General features: G+C 39.6%; 1 protein-coding gene across 2 annotated transcripts in view; it reads right to left on the reverse strand.

Moving 5' to 3' along the window:
- MTREX (Mtr4 exosome RNA helicase) overlaps window positions 1-20,357 on the reverse strand; it is a 67,180-nt gene that overhangs the window by 42,939 nt on the left and 3,884 nt on the right. For both annotated transcript variants that reach the window (XM_064140709.1, XM_064140708.1), the window contains exons 4-15: window positions 15,661-15,723; window positions 15,080-15,192; window positions 14,133-14,307; window positions 12,614-12,704; window positions 11,622-11,746; window positions 10,389-10,487; window positions 9,609-9,711; window positions 9,363-9,494; window positions 7,920-7,999; window positions 6,230-6,340; window positions 5,093-5,194; window positions 3,300-3,425 (exon numbers count right to left, since the gene is read on the reverse strand). In XM_064140709.1, coding sequence (XP_063996779.1) covers window positions 3,300-3,425; window positions 5,093-5,194; window positions 6,230-6,340; window positions 7,920-7,999; window positions 9,363-9,494; window positions 9,609-9,711; window positions 10,389-10,487; window positions 11,622-11,746; window positions 12,614-12,704; window positions 14,133-14,307; window positions 15,080-15,192; window positions 15,661-15,723 — 1,320 coding nt within the window. The remainder of the gene's footprint in view (window positions 1-3,299; window positions 3,426-5,092; window positions 5,195-6,229; window positions 6,341-7,919; window positions 8,000-9,362; window positions 9,495-9,608; window positions 9,712-10,388; window positions 10,488-11,621; window positions 11,747-12,613; window positions 12,705-14,132; window positions 14,308-15,079; window positions 15,193-15,660; window positions 15,724-20,357) is intronic.

Genomic DNA, 20,357 nt, shown 5'->3' on the forward strand with positions numbered 1-20,357 from the left:
GTGATGGTGCTCTGGTTTCAAAGGCCACCTAGTGTCGAGGAGAAGCTTTTCATTCAGAAACTAACAGCATAGCTAACGATCTTAAATAAGGAAACAAACCAGGAAATTCCCATCAAATATTTCTTTGCATTATGCAAACTGAAAGCTATTATTTGCTGTCTTCAGAAAGCTATTCAACAAGAGGCTGCATCTGGAATACTGTGTCCATTTCTGGGGTGGGCTCCTCAGCTTAAGGAGGACACAGAACTGCTTGAAAGAGTCCAGCACAGAGCCACAAAGATGATCAAGGGAGTGGAACATTTTTCTTGTAAGGAAAGGATGAAGGAGCTGCGTCTCTTTAGCTTGAAGGAGACTGAGTGGTGACCTTATTCATGTTTATAAATACATGAAGGGTGAGTGTCAGACGGATGGAGCCAAGCTCTTCTCAGTGGTGTCCAATGACAGAACAAAGAGCAATGGGTGCAAGCAGGAGCCCAGAAAGTTCCATGTGGACACAGGGGAAAACTTTTTCACTGTGAGTGGAACAGAAAACTGGAAGAGGCTGACCAGAGAATATGTGGAGTCTCCTTCTCTGGAGACATTCATCCACCTGGATTCCTTCCTGTGTAACCTATTCTAGGTGATCTTGCTCTGGCAGGGATGGAGGACTAGATGTCGTTTCCAAGGTCCCTTCCAACCCCTAACATTCTGTGATACCGTGTGATTAGTTTTTACAGATTTGCACCAGTCTCCAGTTCATTAAATATGCAATGGTCAAATAAATGCTAAGGCTAAATTAAAGAACCTAGTTAAACTAGAGAAGACAAATATATGCTGCTGAGATCACAAACAACCCTCCTAAGAACTCCATCTAAGACTTGAACTTTGTATTTAAGCTTGAAGTACGGCATGCAATGTTTCAATGAATAGTATCACAGTCAAAGAGCAGCAATATTGCTCGTACTAAAATATGCTCCAAGTCCTAGCTTCACTGACTGCACTGTAAGGCAGCTGATAATACTATTCCTGCATGTTTTGCTGCAGTATTGAGGAAATCGTTTGGATTAGATATGCACTAGGGTTGAAAAGCTATGACAAAAATGTCCTTCGTAAATATTTCTTCTCAAAGCAGAGTATTTGTTTCTTAAGACATTTTCCCTACAAATCTTTAGTTTATCCTGGAACAAAGACAAAATACCTTTTGTGGCAGCAAAACACTACATGAACATGATTGTGATCTTAATATGTATAAACATTGCCAGTCGCTAAGTAAACCCTAATTGAGACATACTTAATGATAAGTACAAGAAATTTTAGTCTGATACACTCTTGGCCTGTTCTGACACGAAATGTCCTCCATTTGGTATTTAAGTAATAAAAAAAAAAGTATTTTTAGTGTTGTACTGCTCATCTTAAAAAAGATTAGGTGTACTGTCTTTTCAGTAATCAGCTGAACAAAGTTACAAAAGCTACAAAAGAATCAATACCTTCCTGATTGCCCCATCCTGTGTTTTAACAAAGTTTTAAAGTTATTCCATCCACACAAAAAGTAGTGTGGAAACTAATAAAATACTTTAGTTTATTTAGATCAGTGGATAAGAACCAAGAGACAATATAGAAAGCAAAAAGGTTTTGTTATTTTCCTCTTACAGTTTTAGTAAAGAAAATATTATTATTTAATTTAAAATCTAGAAGAAAAAATAAAGATTATATATATTAAAAAGGAAAAAAAAAATCTTTTTTTTTGGGTCTTAATTCATGTAGATTAGGTTCTGTAGTTCTTGTGTTACCAAACTCAAAATTTGTAAAAATCCCACCCATCCGAACGGCTGGGCTGACAGAGCAGTTCGGATTCTGAAGATAAATAACAGAAGTATAATTTTTTCATAAACTATTTACAACTATTTAATAGAAATTAACTTTTGGAGGATTTTTTAATAAACTAGATCACAATTACACAAAAATTATGGTACTTGTAACAACTGTTTATTTCTTTTCTCATTTTGTATCTCCTGATAATTTTTTAGCTGTGAATAGTGTAACAGTATAATGCTTTCATTTGAGTAACTATGCAAAAAACCCTCCACTTGTTTTTAAAAAGTCTTCTAAAATAGATATGTCACCATCTCTGAGATGCAGACATGCATTATCTTTGTGTGTGAACAAATAAATGCATCCATTACATTGAGAAAACACAAATCAAATCCAGACAAAAAAAAATTCAAAACCTAATGCTACCATCCATGAATGAGTTCAAGTATTTTTGAAACATTTTATTTCATTAACTTCTGGTCAGCTAGCCACAGCACAATATTCATGAAAATTCTGACTTTAAGAAAGAGACCAATACCTGTGACTAACAGTGATCTAATGCACACTTCTATTATGAATTAAGAGGTAGCAGTGACACATTAAGATATACAACAAAGAATCTACATCTGCAAAAGGAGCCTGTTTTTCCCACTGTATTTTGTTTGTCTGAACAAAATAAAGAAATAGTGGCATCTGGTTTGATGGGGAAAGGCAAGTATGTGGTTTTTATTAACATAACTTAATGCTGACTTAAGATTATTCACACAACTTATATAAAATCTAATACTACTATAAATGTAGTTTTATCTACACATGGTGGCTCCAAGGCTACAAACTCCTAAATAAATCCCTGTCTTCAATTTTGACATGAGTGTACCATTAATATAAGCAGCCTAACAGAGGCAACACAGAATATTATACTTCATTATGGTTATTTTTGACATGAAATTTAAAAAAAATGTTATAGGTGTGACTTTTCACATTTGAATTATAAAGCAAGAGGGGTTAGAACACGTAACAATTTCCATTACAGTCTGAGGAAGACCTATGATTAATAAGAGTTGTGAGTAAGTGCTTTAATATCTCTGTAAGATAAGTTGCCTCTGCCATGGAGCAGAATCAGTTTCCAGCCCGCTCTGCTGGACGAGTAGTGTATAGACCCCAAACGGTATTTGCCACAGGGGAAAACTCTTGTCTCTGTTTACAGTTTGAATGTTTGCTAGTTAATTAATAAGTCCCTGTACATATTTTATCCTAGAAAGTTTTCATAACCGTGTGAGAATCCTTTTAATATACAGTGGTTGGGGGTGGCGAGAGTTCAGAATATTGAGTTTAATTATTTTTATATAATATTATCTCGCCACAATTAACTACGCCAAACCCGGCGTAGGTGGCAGAATACCCCTCCGCGACAATCCTCTTGTGCTACGTGTGTAATTTCACATTACATTGTTTAAGTGAGAATAACCGTTGTGAGAAGGAACTGAAAAATTTAGCCTCTCTCCTACCTTCAAAAGCTGCTTGCCAATTGTTGGACTCATTTTTTCATCCACCATAAGAATCACTATCCCTCTGTCATCCATACCTCGGCGCCCTGCACGACCTGACATTTGAATGTATTCACCTGAGGATATCTAGGATAAAATGTGAAAAAAGAAAAGAAGTTAACAAACATTATAAACATAGTTAAGAACGTAAACAACAACATTAACCATTATAAAGTAAATAACCACGACACACAAACATGAAAACTAGCAATGAAGTTACCTGAGACATGAACTTTTCAGATTGAATTAATTTCTCATAAATGATCACTGAGCTACTAAGACAGCAGGCTACAAGAAACCTAGGGAGGGACGTCTAAGGCTGTCAGGTAGTGATAGGACTAGGGGAAATGGAACAAAGCCAGAAATGGGGAGATTCAGACTAGATGTTAGGAAGAAATTCTTCACCATGGGGTGGTGAGACCCTGGAATGGGTTGATCGGGGAGGTGGTGGAAGCCTCATCCCTGGAGATGTTTAAGGCCAGGCTGGATGAGGCTCTAGACAGACTGATCTAGTGTGAGATGTCACTGCCCATGGCAGGGTGGTTGGAACTAGATGATCCTTGTGGTCCCTTCCAACTCTGACTGATTCTATGAAATTTATTACTATGAACAATGTCAGCAGTGTAGTTAACTAATGCTCCCATAGCCACAATGATTTCTGTAACACAGTGCATCATTCTAGTAAGCACTAGAGATTTTACTGATGTCTGGTGTGATAGAAAATTGCTGGGTGTATTTAAATACAAAACATCTTCAACATACCAATAACACAGTTTTGCGATCTTCAAGTAACATATCACTTCACTGAAATGATTCAAAGGTACTTTTAAACTACTGATACTTAGCAAAGTGGTATTTCTATGCCTACTAACTTAGGCACCAGTGAGTTATAGAACATGCTTCTTTGTCATCTGTGGAACCTGCATTCCCAACAACGTCACAAGTTTTCCTTCAGAGCTCAGTAACTATTTAAGGAAACACTGTTAAATCCTTTCAAAGCACGAGTTACACAGATCTGATTTCTCTAAAGCTAATGTGTGTATGTAATATATACGTATCTAAATATTAGCATATATACATATAAAAATATATATATTGATGACATGCAATCATACTGAATCACGAAACTAATAGCCCAAACTAAGACTAAAGAGATGTTCACTTTATAATGCAAGTCCAGTCACTTGTCTTGTTTATGTCTCTGGAAGAAGAACCACAACACTTACTATGTTTGCTGTAATGACTTGACACCCTTACAATTACTTGCATGCAAGTAATGCACTGGGTTTTAATTTTGGAAACATTTAAATTACTTTCTGTCTCCCTATTTCACACATTTCTGTTTCTATGGGCTACTCAAAATACTCCGCTATAACAGAATAATCAATAAATCACCTCCTTTCTTAGATCTTTCATTATGCAATCATTATGACACGACACTGAGACCACTGATCTGACACAGCAGGAAGTATTTGGATCTCATGGTTTTGCACAAATTCTGCAGAAGTCTCGGTCTAATCCAATGGCCACTGATAACCTGTGTTTGATGTCCCTTTACTGAATCTATTAAAACAATCTCACTCAATCTCAGGAACCTTGTCTTCAGGAAGTGGCACACTGATACATGGATTAGTAAGCAGAGAAGTATTTTTCAAAGATTCTAGTACATTGAAATAGATGCATGTCAAGAGTAAGTTCTAGTGAGGTTTAAATAACGTAATTCAATCATTCTACAGAATATGCTCTTCACTTACCCATCGGAAATCTTTTCCATCAAATTTGCTGGCACTTGTGAATAGTACAGTCCTGGCTGGCATATTAATTCCCATAGCAAAAGTCTCTGTTGCAAATAAGGCCTAAATTAACAAAGTAAAAAGTTAAGCATGCGAAAAATAAAGCCTGTTAAGTAAATGTGCAAATCTGACTGCTCCTATACAAAACCTTTCCAGATTTTACCACTTATGTACAGTCTACATAGGAACACAGGCATCTTCAATATCTAGAATCTGGATCAAAAAATTTTCTCCCTTTCTTATGTTTCCTCTGGAAAAAATAACTAATTCAAAAGAAGCATGTGAAAAACTCCAATAGGAAACACAAGGTGGTGTAAATTATATTACTGACAAATAACAGTCAGTTTTCACTTCCAAAGTTTGCAAGAAGAAAGCATCAGTCAGCTAGCCAGAAAAAAATTCAAATTAAGTTGTTTTTTTTTCTTAGAGCAACCAAGGGACAGTTTGGTAAGTATCTTCTACAGTCATTTGCATGTGCAAAATACATCTTAACACAGCTGAAGAAAACATTAGACACTGTAAGCTTACATACTTTAAAATCCATTACAGTAAAAACTAGAACTGCAACTAACTTTGCACGAACAGAAGACATCTCAGGAAAGGTATCAAAAATTACAAAGTTGTTTGGTTGGTTTTTGTGGAATTTTTTTAAAGAATAAATACAATCAGCTTCAAGAACTGGCTCTTTTCAGATAAAGATGGATGAATTTATGCAAACACTTTCACTTCTCAAGGAAGTGAAATCTGCACTTCTAATCTGCACCTCTAGAAGAGCCACAAGCTTTCAGAGGTGCTGTGTGCATTTTTAGCACCCTCTATGTACACAACCTTTCATGTATACCTTTTTAAAAAAATGCCCACTTACTGGTCCACACAATGTTCAAGTAATGTCTTCACTATATCTACTATGCCTTATGTTTCCTACATAGAATCACCTCCATTTTGTAGCTTGAAATGTGTGATGAGTCTTCCACATTTTCAGCCAAGAAGCTAAAAAACTAGCATATAGTCTGAGCAAAGTCACACTTCTCAGTTTTTCAGGATTACTACCTGTGTACTCATAACACAGAAAAATCTTTGTGGACTTGAAATATATACCTTTATTAGGCCCTCAGAGAAAAGAATTTCTATGGTTTCTTTTAAGATAGGGAGCAGACCACCATGATGGATTCCAATTCCTCGCTTCAGAAGAGGAAGCACATGCTCAACCTGGGAACAAGGGTAAAGCCAGAGGAAAATTCTCTCAATGGAATAGTTCTACATAGGGTAGAAAAAAAGTCTTATTTAAAAGCATTTTAAAAAATAATGATCTTGGTATACATGAAATTCTTTCATAGCAGTTCTAGTTGCAGTGATTTAACTTGACTTGAAGTCAACACCTATGAGAGTAATACAAGGAAATTTAACTTGTAAATGACTACAATTTCTGTCCTAAATTCTAAAAATATCACATTCCAAACAAATACCTACATAAACTTAGCTTTGTCTCAGTTTTATTCTTTGAAAGTAAACATTCTCATTACTGATATACTAAAACTTGGTTACAACCCCAAAGTTTATTTTGAGCTTTCAAGGTACCATTGTCCACAGTGATCAGAAGAGATTATGTGGATATAATGGCACTTAAAATCAAAAATCCAGCATGTCACACTTTACATATTAGATTCCTATTCACTGGGGTTTTTTTTCAAGTTCACAAATAAAACAGGTATGTGGAATCTGAAGCAAGCAGGCATGGCCAAAAATGAAGCAGCAGTATTTTTTAATGAGAAGTTGGCACGTTCAAGATGAAGGTCACTACATGAAGAAATGACAGGCACATATAAATACAGAAAAGAAAGGGGCAGAAAAAATAATAGTTTTACTATTTGTTACAAAGGCACCGAACCCTACACAATTCTGTCCATTCAGAAACTTTTATTTTCCCACTATAAAGACAGGCACTACACTTAGTCATTATGCAATAATTAGAATACAAATTCATCAGTTCAACTCTTTGAAAGGCTTGGTAGTCAATACGTGATAAAGTGCATACCGTACTCTCATTTGAACTATTCTGAAGCAGTTTTAACTCAGATATCTCTCAGTAACTCTTTAGGTAAACTTGAATGTCGGAAAACACGTTCGGTGGAGCGCTATGGGAAGATGACTCTTTGTTCACCAATATGGTTAGATGGTCAAATCCACTTTATTTCCGTGATGCAGCGACTTATATGCACTTCTAGCAATAGGCGTGTTCCACCAAGATTGGTTACAGTCAGAGGGTTCAGAGTTACATGTAAGGCATCAATAGGTCAGCATACCATAACAATCTGAGGGTCAGCCTCTGGGGCTGGCTAAACTCTGCCCACCTGCAGCTGCACTCCACCCCCTGCTGTATGTGGGGGGAAGCTACCCTGTGCCTGCTATCTAAACTCCCAAGATGGATTCAAGGACATTCCCAGCACGGGTTGCTCATTGTTTATCAATTCTTGTGTGCTCTGCAAACAAGAATTTCTCCAACACTTGAACATGTAATTAGAAAAAACACCCACAAACAAATACAGATGCTAGGAACCCCAGTGCTAACTTTTGGCATATGTCATTTGTCAGAATCACAAATGGGACAAATCCTATTCACCAGATCCTATTACACAATGTCAAAGAGCAATGCAACAGATTAATCTACCCAGGTTTCAATGAGAGAATATTCAGTTTGTGATGTCTGTAGCCACTACAAAAGACCCACAGGTTTGAAAGGTGCAGAAAACAGGAGAACAGCAGGTAACACTATTCAATCTCCTCTCACCTGAGGAAGCTTTTTGTCTTCATCTGACAGACAATCAATTGCATTGTTGAACACTTCTTCGACCATCTTTTTTTCTTCATCTAAAAAGGCAATTTTAAAGTTATTACAAAGTCTGAAGCTAATACCATGTGTAAATAAAGTGTACAACGTTCTAATATTCACAAAAGTTTACAGTAAAAATAGCATGGAAATAATGCACAACAGGTCAAATAATCGAAGTAAGCCAGAAGAAGACTAACAGTAAGCAGAAGCAGATGCTAAGGAGAAAGAAACGTAGAACATACCTGGCAGAATAACCCATACTTCTGCTCTAAGTTGGGGCCTTCCCAGTTTTATGTACTTTTTTGCTTATTTCATAAATCTCTCCTTCTCTCTCTCCTACATAGTACTCCTTGTCTGTATAGACATAGAGGATATCTACCTCTTCCCTGTCAATTCTCAAAAGTCTACATCTTTTTTACTCCAGTAGTACAAATATCAAGAATACATACTCAAAGGTATGACTGAAAAAAAACATAGAAATCCAACTCTGAGCTTCCGCATATATTTTTGTTTTCTGGCAGAAATGGCTATATTATTTTGCAACACTAAATCAGAACATCAAAAGATGGGAGCAAGTAGGAAGAACAGTTCAGACATGAAATTATACATTGATTTAAAACAACTTTCTTCTTTTTGATACAACTCAGCATTTCTGAGAAGATTTTTCAAACTTGGTCTTAATGCAAAAAAGAAAAACAATCTTGTTTATCTTTTGGGTTTTTTCTTTGAGAAGGAAAATGAAAGAAAGTACTGGATAGCTGAGAAAGAACAGTCCAGTGGTTTGTTACACGTCTGCTTTAACTTTGAGAGAAGACTCATTTCTCTAATGGATGTAACATGAAAATTTTGGAAATGCCTAGAACTTACTAGGAATTCTTGTGCTGTTACTACAGTGGACAGGATTTTGGATAAAGTAGTGAATTAAAACAATGGAACAATCCAACATTATGGTCAACAAGTACTCTTTGGGTATGAAGTTTCCCACTGAAAACAGCCTGATGTAGCAACACAGTAAAGGGAAAAGGAATTCGTGTAATTTTGTTTTTACACGAAAAGTATATTTCCCAAAGGAAACATAAATTTTTATCTGAAAAGAACCAGTTCTTGAAACTGGTTTTAATTTTTTACTTACTTCTTTTAAAAAATCCACAAAAAAACAACCAAACAACTTTGTAATTTTTGATACTTTTCCTTAGAGGTCTTCTGTTAGTGCACAGTTAGTTACAGTTCTAGTTTTTACTGTAATGGATCTTAAAGTATTTAAACTTACAGTGTCTAATGCTCTCTTCAATTGTTTTAAGATACATTTTGCAGCATAAATGACTATAGTAGATACTTACAGGAGTAAGATTTCATGTTAGACTACAATTTTGGATACAACTGTATTTTACTTATTTGTACCTGTATTGAAATCTAACTTTGTCATCTGAAGTGCATAGGCCTCACAATCTTTCTTACTGAAGCTGAAAATAATCACAGGTTGGAAATTCCTTTCCATGATCATCTTCACAATCTTAAAAACATTTGAAGGACCTGCAGAGAGATTAATTTAAATGTAACTTTGGCAATTAATCGAGGCGCATGCACAACTTGCACACAACTTTGTTATGTTCTTCAAAGTTACTTTAGAACAAGATTCAAACTCACCTTTTGTTCCTCCTTTCCTGCCTTTCTGATCTCCTTTAGCCAAGTCTCCTGCATCTCTAAGCACTTGCATTGCTGTATTAAAATTATCTTCCCTGAAATCTCCCTAGATGTACAATAAAAACACAAACTTTATAAACAATTACCTTTTATACAGCCCATGTAAAAATATTAGAGGTTTGTGTACCCAGTACCACTACTGCATATTTACAGGCAGAAGGACAAAACCAATGCACGAAATAGCATGTGACTGCACTAGGTCTGTGGCACAAGTCAAAATCATTGGTGCCTCTGATGCTACTACATATTGTTCTGTCCACCATACCATACACCACGCTAGATATGCTGAACAAAAATACCAAAACTGACTCAGAAATGTCTACATGGCCCAGTGAAGATCTAGCCTTCAGTGCAGTATTACTGTTTATGGCACTAGCTACTGATGTGCAAGCTGATGCTAAGTTTCAAACAAATCATTACTTCCAAACCACCTAAAGCTACAAAAATATTTTATCCCTGCAGTCAAAGTAATATTTAAATGCTACTCTATTTTGAGTGAGAAACAAAACAAGAAACAACTATTTTGCAGATTCCTAAAAGCAGTGTGTTCTTCAGAAAACAAAGCAACTACAGAGCACAAAAGACATCTCAGCTGACTACATGACACTAGATAATGAAACTAACCTCTTCTATGAGACTCCAAATATCTGACATTAATGCATAGATCACTGTGACTGATACACAAAGGAAAAATATCTTCCAAACAAACTGAATATTCCTTACGTTTTCATCAACAACCAGATGGAGTCCGTCTCCTCCTGCTGGGAATATGTAATGCTGCAGTGGAGTGGGTCGATAGTCAGTGTAAATCACATGGCAAGGCTAAAAGAAAGAACAGCTGACAGATAAATCTTACACATTTATAAGAGCATTGTAAAAACACTCGCTAGATGAAAATATGCAATACATTACTATTAAAATGCATTATCCTAAAAGACAGAAAGGAACACCCACAGAAACCAAGACAGAAAATTTCTTTGCTGAATATGGACATTGTACTAATGACATTGCTTAAGAAAATGAAATTTTGCAAATCTTTTAGAAGAATACAAGTTTGCTACAAAAATTCAATCTCATGAAGGCAAAAAGCAGGGGCAGGTAATATTTCACTCTGTATTATTACACAGACTCAGAATGCTAAGATCATATAAAACCAAAGAAAATATTTGTTTTTCAAATAAAAGCCTGTAGGACTTTTTTATATCACTTGAAAAAGGCAAGACAGTAGACTTTAAGAACTTTTTAAAGGTTTCACACATGGAGAAAGCTTCTTTAGAAAAAATGACAACCAGCGAACCCCAAAATGCGTCCTTCAAAATGTGCATTCAAAAAAAAAAACAGAATAGTGTGCTGCACAAAACATCAAGGTTTTGCGCCAATCTTCATTACACATCTTTTACACTACGTTCCTTTCACCACAGCCAAGAATCAGTTTCCGTGAGATTTAAATTTTTTTTTCCAACATTTCGTGGATGTTAACATCCAAAATTCTAATTTCCCTATTATCTGCTGCTAAAGCATTAAAAATTAAAAAAAAACTCACAAACATAAAAAAACCAACAGAATCAGACAAACCTAACACTTTCCTCTTTTATCTCTTCATTTGCATGCATACATAGTACTTCATATGGATTAATGATCTGAATTACACATGGTCTTTTTACTGAGTTCTTCAAACGATTTCTCCCTAAAACCTCTTGTCTATCAGCCTTCTGAAAACCACAGTGTTTCATAATTCAGAATGTTTGGTGAAATCAAGCTGGTGACTTAATTAGTGTGGAAAATGAACTTTAAAGGAACAGCCTTCATGTTGCTATGTGAAACCAACAGCAAAATATAGCTGCAGAAAAGAAGTGATCTATACCATCTTTTTTAAGCAGTACAATAACTAAAAAGATGATCAAAGATTCAGTTCTTATCAACCAGAGAGAGTATTATGCCAAAAGAGAACACTACCTGTTTGTGAAGATGGCAGATCCACTCAGCAAACTGACGAGCGTTTGGAATAGTGGCAGAAAGGAACACATAATGAACGTTGTCAGGTAGCAAAATAATTGTCTCTTCCCATACCACGCCACGTTCTGAAATTGGAGAAATCACAAGAAAGATATATGGGCTTAAAGGCTGTTTTTCATCTCTGAAGCCAAAACATGAGCATGCCTAAAGATAAGAAAACAAATTAAAAGAATGATATACTTCACAAATGAAGTATATCAAAGGCTTTCAAAATGGCTTTTGCCTTGCCAAAGAAAACAAAGACCTCAACTCAGAATAGCTATCTGTGCTAATTTGAAGCAAGCTAGAATGTTTTGATGGGAAGAACTAAATCACAGGCTGTGAAAGGAAAACAGTGGTGATGTCTACTCCCCTCAGAGTCTTGCTGAAGAAGAAATTAAAACATTATATAACACTCTTGCCATTTTGGGCTTCTGACTGAGCTGCATGTCCCTAACCTCACCTTCCACTCGCCTTTGCTTCTTAACCTCTTGGCTGAACCTCTATTCTTCCTTAGGACTGGGGTAAGGTTGAGAGGGGCACGGAGAAGGTGCAGGGGTGGTTGAGAGCCCCTTCTGGGGACTCAGCTTTCTGGGAGGGGAGTTGTGTTTTCTGTATTACCTTTTACCTTGTATATTTCTGTATATACAGTAAAAATCTGCTTGTATATTGTTCTAGCTGTAAATAAATAGCTTCATTTACATTCCCAGAGCCAGCTGAGTCCAGTCTGGGTAACTTCTAAAGTGGGGGGGGGGGGGGGGGGCGGGAAACACCCAAACCATCACACTATCTTACACATATTCAGTACAAAACAAAATTCTGAATGAGTTTCTGGGCAAAGATGACAGATTTTTTAAGGGAGTGAATAAATATTTAATTCTACAAAAGAAAAATCAATTATTCTTGGTGGGGAAATAAAAAAAATTTCTAGAAAAGCTGCATATATAGGATACCTGAGTCTCTCATGTAGTGGATTTCATCAAAAATAACCCATGCAACTTCTCGCATAACTTCAGAACCTCTGTAGAGCATACTTCTCAAAATCTAGACAAGAAAAAAAATAGAAAGCCGGCAGACAAAATAACAATCACAAGTTACAGAAATGTCACATATACATGACATTATGAAATCTTATTCTGGACAAAGCTTAAAAGCATTTAAAGATTGTCTGTGAGATACTTTAAGTTGATTCTAATCTAAAAAAGTATCTCATTATATGATATAAACAGGTTTTACTGTGTGCAGTTCTGGAGCCCCTTACACAGGAAGGATGTTAAACTGTTGGAGCAAGTCCAGAGGAGGCCACGAAGATGCTCAGAGAGCTGAAGCAGATCTACTATGAGGACAGACTGAGAGAGTTGGGGCTCTGCAGCCTGGAAAAGAGAAGGCTTCAAGGAGACTTATAGTAACCTTCCAGTATCTGAAGGAGGCTACAGGAGGGCAAGGGAGGGGCTATTGACAAAGTCTTGTAATGACAGGACAAGGAGTAACGGGATTAAACTGGAAGAGGGGAGATTCAAATTAGATGTTAGAAATAAGTTCTTTGCAGTGAGGGTGGTGAGACACTGGTATGAGCTGCCCACGACGGTTGTGGATGCTCCCTCCCCGAGGTGTCCAAAGCCAGGCTGGATGAGGCCTTCAGCAACGTGTTCTAATGCACTCCACCATATATAACAGCACACCATTACCAAGGATCTACATGGGTGGAGTACCAGCACCTACTGTGAACCACTCAACTACCAGTAAGCTTTCTCTCCCCATTGTGTTTCCCTGTGACAAAATACTGACCTTTCACGGCTCAGTAATTCTGACTGATTTTCAGTACTCAACATCTATTCTAGGAAAACTCAGTGTCTTGAGTATTCAAAAAATTTTCTGCCTTTCTCCATGCAAGAACACAAGCTCCTGATAGTTCAAGTTCATGAATTTACTTTTACAAGAGGCAAAAGTTAGAGAGGCATAAAAAAGTTTATAATGTTTTTTACCATAATTAGATTTATTATGGTTAACTTCGTCTTTTAATATCAGATCTCAGCAAAGAAAATGGCAGAAGAAAACGCAGACATATCACAGAATGTCAGGCATTGGAAGGGACCTCAAAAGATCTTCTAGTTTAACTCCCCTGCAGAGTAGGATCACCTACACCAGATCACACAGGAATGCATCCAGATGGGTTTTGAATATGTCTAGAGAGGGAGACTCCACAACCCCCCTGGGTAGCCTGTTCCAGGGTCAGTCACTCTCACAGTGAAAAAATTCCTTCTCATGTTTCCATGGAACTTCCGGTGCCTCAACTTCCACCCACTGCCTCTTGTCCTGTCACTGGGCATCACCGAGTAGTGTCTGCCTCCATCCTCCTGGCACTCATCTTTTACATATTCCTAAACATGAATAGGTTTCCCCTCAGTCTCCTCTTCTCCAAGCTAAAGAGCCCCATCTCAGTCTCAATCATGAATTAATGTCTGATCTTACCTCAGTTGTCATGACTAGACAGGAAGCTGTAGGATTAATGGTGACATCCCCAGTCATCAAACCAACATCCTGAAATTCTTCATACATTTCACGATACTTCTGATTACTCAAAGCTTTAATTGGACTTGTAAATATCACACGTTGCTTCTCCCGCAAAGCCAGAGCAATTGCATACCTATTTTCAAAAATATTTAGGTCACTGGAGACACTCAGAACATATTACTTTTCTTTAATCTGCTTAAAAATCACAAATCAAATGTGCCATTCAGAACACCAGTAGAATGACATGAAGCATTCAACACTTAGATTATCAAGATTGAGCTCAGTGCTCAGGGTGACAAACCACTGACCAAGTTAACTCATTTTTATGGACATAAGAGCACATCCAGTTTAATTTAACAACCTAACTGCCACCATCTCATGACACACTACTACTGTTCAAACTTACGCTCTAACGTACCTACATGTACATTTCACGTCTCCTCAGGCAGCAAAGCCATTCCAGAAGCAGACTAAACCCTGGCAATTTCTTGCCTGACAAAGAGCATGTTGCATACTAAATGAAAGCAGTGTGTCTGACAAAACAAATTACAACCAGGAGAAAATCCCTATTAGCTACAGCTAGGGGGTAGAAAACATATAAGTTTTTTTTTAATAAATCCATGCAAATCTCTTATTGCAGAAACTTTCCTTTCAATCTACACAGCAACATCTCAACAAGATCAGATGCTTAAAAAAAAAAAGGTAAACTTAAATCACAGATTAAGCCTTTCACTCTCTACTACAAAAGATGAAAGAAGTTTATTTTGTATTTACGAATATTCATGAGTTTTAACACTGATGGTCCAAACTTTCTGCCAAGAATCTGAGACACAACAGCTACTCACAGTTCAACAAAATGACATGACAAAACATCCCACCACTCTCTTATTAGAGAAATTACTTACTCTGCACAAACAGTTTTTCCAGCTGATGTATGAGCTGACACTAACACAGACTGGTTATTATCTACACAAAGAATAGCTTCTCTCTGGAAGGCATCAAGAATAAATGGATATTCCTACAAAGAAAGAGAGGAAAACCATGTTTTAAACACAGACTCTTACTTGTATCTAATTAATTTTGTGACTGATCTAGAGTGCAAATCACAGGCAGAAATTAAATTATGTAGATATTTGTACCTTCATCTGAATATAATTCACTGTTTTGCAACGACTTTGTATTTAAATCATTTTAACTAACACCTCACCAAAGACCTTTGCTTATACTAATTTAGGACATGAAAATACAGCACACAACTAAAGCCACTGCCTGATGTTGGAGAATAGAACTGAAATTCCCCACCATAATTTTACTCTACCAGATTTGAAACACAGAAATAAATATCAATTATGGTAGGCCATCTTTACAAGATATTGTTTTCCAAGCCTTACTGACAAAAAAATATCTATTTTTTCACTCTGCTGTCATCTACTATGTATGTAAAGCATTTAAGCAAAAAGAAAACTAAACACAATCTATTATGTACCTTTGCAGCTTTTCCAGTTCTTGGCTTCAGACCTGTGAAGTCCTCATCTGCTGGAAGAGCAACCTATAAAATACATTTTAAACAAAAACAGTTGCAGAATTCTGTGCGTCTGCTGTGGCTCAAAGTGATGAAGAACTATGCAAGGAAATGTAAAGCACATGAAAACTAACTTGAATTTCTATTATCTTCTTCCTCTGAACTCACATATCAAAGCTCTCCTCCTTCAGAGTTTTTCAGTGAGCATCTCTATACTCCTAGGCAAACACCGCTCCATCTTTCATTTTCTGGATGTTTAATTTCAAATGCTTCTGCTTCACTTACCTGGGAACATAAGGTCTTCAGGCCAAGACTGGCTTCTGGCCACTCTAAGTGTGCAGCGGTGCACTGAAATCTTCCAGCATCAACACTTATTTTTTTCTTGCAATTTTACATTTAAAAATAGATTGCTTTCATTATTTTGCATTTACACTATTTCCCCACCTTGTTACCAAAATCCAATTTTCAAGAGTAACAAGATTTATGAGAAAGCCTTCTAAGCAAAATACTAAGCAGCACAGTTAGGATGCACTATGAAGGGAGACGTGGTGTTCTGCTCAGTTCCCTCTGTGGCAAGGGAATTCATAGAGAGGAATAGCAGAACCTACGATATCAACAAATGGCTGAAGGGATGGTGTGAGCGGCGGCGTTTTGGGTTCTTTGACCATGGGGGAACTTTTACTGCGCCGGACCTGCTGGCTTGTGATGGGGTGCAGTTATCTAGGAAGGGCAGGAGAGTCCTGGCAATGGAATTGGCAGGGCTCATTAGGCGGGCTTTAAACTAGGTCTGAAGGGGGTGGGTGAGGAAATCACTCTCTCTGAGAAGGAGAGAGATGGAAGGAAACTAAGGACAATTGAATCGAGAGCCCAGCTGAAGTGTATCTACACCAATGCACGCAGGTTGGGTAACAAGCAGGAGGAACTAGAAGTCCTGGTCCACCAGGGGGACTACGATGTAGTTGCCATTTCAGAAACATGGTGGGACGACAGGCATGACTGGGCTGTTATAATGGAGGGATATAACCTTTTCAGGAGAGATAGGCAAGGGAGAAGAGGAGGAGGGGTGGCCCTGTATATTAGGGAGTCACTCCATGCCATTGAGCTTGAAGTGAGGGATGAAGGGGTAGAGACCTTGTGGATTAAAATCAGAGGGAGGACTAATAAATCTGACATCCTGGTTGGAGTCTGTTACAGACCACCCAACCAGGATGAGGAAACAGATGAGATATTTTACAAACAGTTGGAGGCTGTCTCAAGATCTTCAGATCTTGTCCTTGTGGGTGACTTTAACCTGCCAGATATCTGCTGGGAACTTAATTCAGCAGAGAGGAGGCAGTCCAGGAGATTTCTGGAGTGCATGGAGGACAGCTTCATGACCCAACTGTTAAGCGAGCCTACTAGGGGTCAAGCTCAGCTTGACCTGCTGCTCTCCAACAGAGAAGGGCTGGTAGGAGATGTGATAGTGGGAGGCTGCCTGGGAGGTAGTGATCACGAGTTAGTGGAGTTTTCAATATACAGGGAGGTAGGGAGGCACTTCAACAAAACCTACACCTTGGACTTTAGGAGAGCAAACTTCAATTTGCTCAAGGAACTTATTTCCAAAGTCCCCTGGGCAGCAGTCCTTGAGAACAAGGGGGTCCAGGATGGTTGGACCTACTTTAAACAGGAGCTCTTGAAGGCACAGGAACTGGCAGTTCCCATGTGCCGAAAGATGAGCCGCAGGGGGAGGCGACCAGCCTGGATGAGCAAAGAGCTCCTGAAGGAAATGGGGGAGAAAAAGAGGGTGTATCGCCTCTGGAAGGAGGGGAAGGCTTCTCCTGATGTGTTTAAGGAGGTAGCCAGACTATGTAGGAGAAAAATTAGAGAGGCTAAGGCTCAGCTAGAACTTAGGCTGGCCACTTCCGTGAAAGTTAACAAAAAGCACTTTTATAAATGAATCAGTGCTAAAAGGAAGGGCAAGAAGAGCCTCCACTCCTTGCTGGACCAGGAGGGGAACACTATAACTGATGATGAAGCAAAGGCAGAGGTCCTGAATGCCTTCTTCGCCTCAGTTATCAACAGCAAAGAGGGAGGAGTTCAGGGCAAGTGGCCTCTTGAACTGGGGGATGGGGTAGGGGAGCGGTGCGTTCCCCTGGAAATTCATGAAGAATTAGTTCAGGACCTGCTAAGCCATCTGGACACCCACAGGTCCATGGGACCAGATGGGATCCATCCTAGGGTGCTGAGAGAGCTGGCAGCTGAGCTGGCCAAGCTGCTCTCCATCATTTTCCAGCAGTCCTGGCTCACTGGAGAGGTCCCAGGAGACTGGAAAATGGCCAACGTGGTCCCCATCCACAAGAAGGGTCGGATGGAGGAACCTGGGAACTACAGACCTGTCCGCCTGACCTCAGTGCCAGGGAAACTGATGGAGCAGGTTCTCTTGGGGCTAATAACTGTGCACCTGAGGGATGGCAAAGAGCTCAGGTCCAGCCAGCATGGGTTTAGGAAGGGCAGATCCTGCCTTTCTAACCTGATCTCCTTCTATGATCAGGTGACCCGCTTGGTGGATGTGGGGAGGTCTGTGGATGTGGTCTATCTGGACTTCAGCAAGGCCTTTGACACTGTCCCCCACAGCAAACTGCTGGCTAAGCTGTCAGCCCACGGCTTGCATGGCAACACTCTGTGCTGGGTTAGGAACTGGCTGGAGGGCTGAGCCCAGAGAGTGGTGGTGAATGGTGCCACATCCAGCTGGCGGCCAGTCACTAGTGGTGTCCCTCAGGGATCTGTGCTGGGCCCCATCCTCTTTAACATCTTCATAGATGATCTGGATGAGGGTATCGAGTCAGTCATCAGCAAGTTTGCAGATGACACTAAGCTGGGGGCAGATGTGACTGAGTTGGAGGGCAGAAGGGCTCTGCAGCGGGACCTTGAGCGCCTGGACAGATGGGCAGAGTCCAAGGGGATGGCGTTCAATAGCTCCAAGTGCCGGGTGCTGCACTTTGGCCACAACAACCCCATGCAGAGATACAGGCTGGGGTCGGAGTGGCTGGAGAGCAGCCAGACAGAGAGGGATCTGGGGGTACTGACTGATACCTGCCTGAACATGAGCCAGCAGTGTGCCCAGGTGGCCAAGAGAGCCAGTGGCATCTTGGCCTGCATCAGGAATGGTGTGGTCAGCAGGAGCAGGGAGGTCATTCTGCCCCTGTACTCTGCACTGGTCAGACCACACCTCGAGTACTGCGTTCAGTTCTGGGCCCCCCAGTTTAGGAAAGACACTGAGATGCTCGAGCGTGTCCAGAGAAGGGCGACGAGGCTGGTGAGAGGCCTCGAGCACAAGCCCTACGAGGAGAGGCTGAGGGAGCTGGGGTTGTTTAGCCTGGAGAAGAGGAGGCTCAGGGGTGACCTTATTGCTGTCTACAACTACCTGAAGGGTGGTTGTGGCCAGGGGGAGGTTGCTCTTTTCTCTCAGGTGGCCAGTGCCAGAACAAGAGGACACAGCCTCAGGCTGCGCCAGGGGAAATTTTGGCTCGAGGTGAGGAGAAAGTTCTTCACTGAGAGAGTCATTGGGCACTGGAATGGGCTGCCCGGGGAGGTGGTGGAGTCGCCGTCCCTGGGGCAGTTCAAGGCAAGGTTGGATGTGGCACTTGGTGCCATGGTCTAGCCTTGGGCACTGTGGTAAAGGGTTGGACTTGATGATCTGTGAGGTCTCTTCCAACCCTGGTGATACTGTGATACTGTGATACTGTATTAACAACAAGTAGGCTTTCCTCTTCAACAATAGTACTTAGAATGTGATTGGTACCTTTCAAATAGGGAAACACATCAGCATCATCCAGTCTTTCACCATTGCTCATTTTACTGCAAGTATTAAACTGCTTCTAGTAAAATAACATGCTCAACACCACATACCAAACTCAAACTCTTTACATGCCTGTTCCACATTAAATATAATGTGAAACAATATATCTGCTTGAGGGCAAAGACTCTACACAGTCTGGACTGATGGGTCAAGGCTAACTCAATCCAACAAGGCCAGGTGCTGGGTCCTGCACCTGAGGGTCACAACAACCCCACAAAAAGCTACAAGGCTTGGAAAAGAGTGGCTGGAAAGTTGCCTTGGTGAAAAGGACCTGGAAATGTTGGTCAACACCTGGCTGAACATGAGGCAGAAGTGTGCCCAGGTGTCCAAGACGGAAAAAACATTCCATCTGGATAGCAAAGTGTGGGCACAGTGGGTAGGAAATTGATTGGAGTACCTGGCACCAGTGACGTTGCACCTCAACTACTGTGTTCAGTTTTGAGTCCCTCATCATAAGACAGACATTGAGGCCCTGGAGCAGGTCCAAAGAAGGGCAATTAAGCTGGCAAATGACCTGTCTGAAGAACAGATCTTATGACAAGTGGCTGAAGGAACTGGAGTTATTTAGTCTGGAGTAAAAGAAGGCCCAGGGAAGACCTTATCACTCTCTAAAATTGCCTGGAAGGAAGTTCTAGCAGGGTGGGTGCAAATCTCCCAAGTAACAAGAAACAGAACAAGAGATGGCCTCAAATTGCACAAGGAAAGGTTCAGATGCAGTATTAGGAAAAGTTTCTTCACTGAAAGGGTTATGCATCATTGAAGCAGGTCACTCACGCAAGTGGATGAGTCACCATTCATGAAGGTAAATACCTCATGAACACAG

The sequence above is a fragment of the Pogoniulus pusillus genome, chromosome Z (genome assembly GCF_015220805.1).
Source record: "Pogoniulus pusillus isolate bPogPus1 chromosome Z, bPogPus1.pri, whole genome shotgun sequence".
NCBI classification, from domain to species: Eukaryota; Metazoa; Chordata; class Aves; order Piciformes; family Lybiidae; genus Pogoniulus; species Pogoniulus pusillus.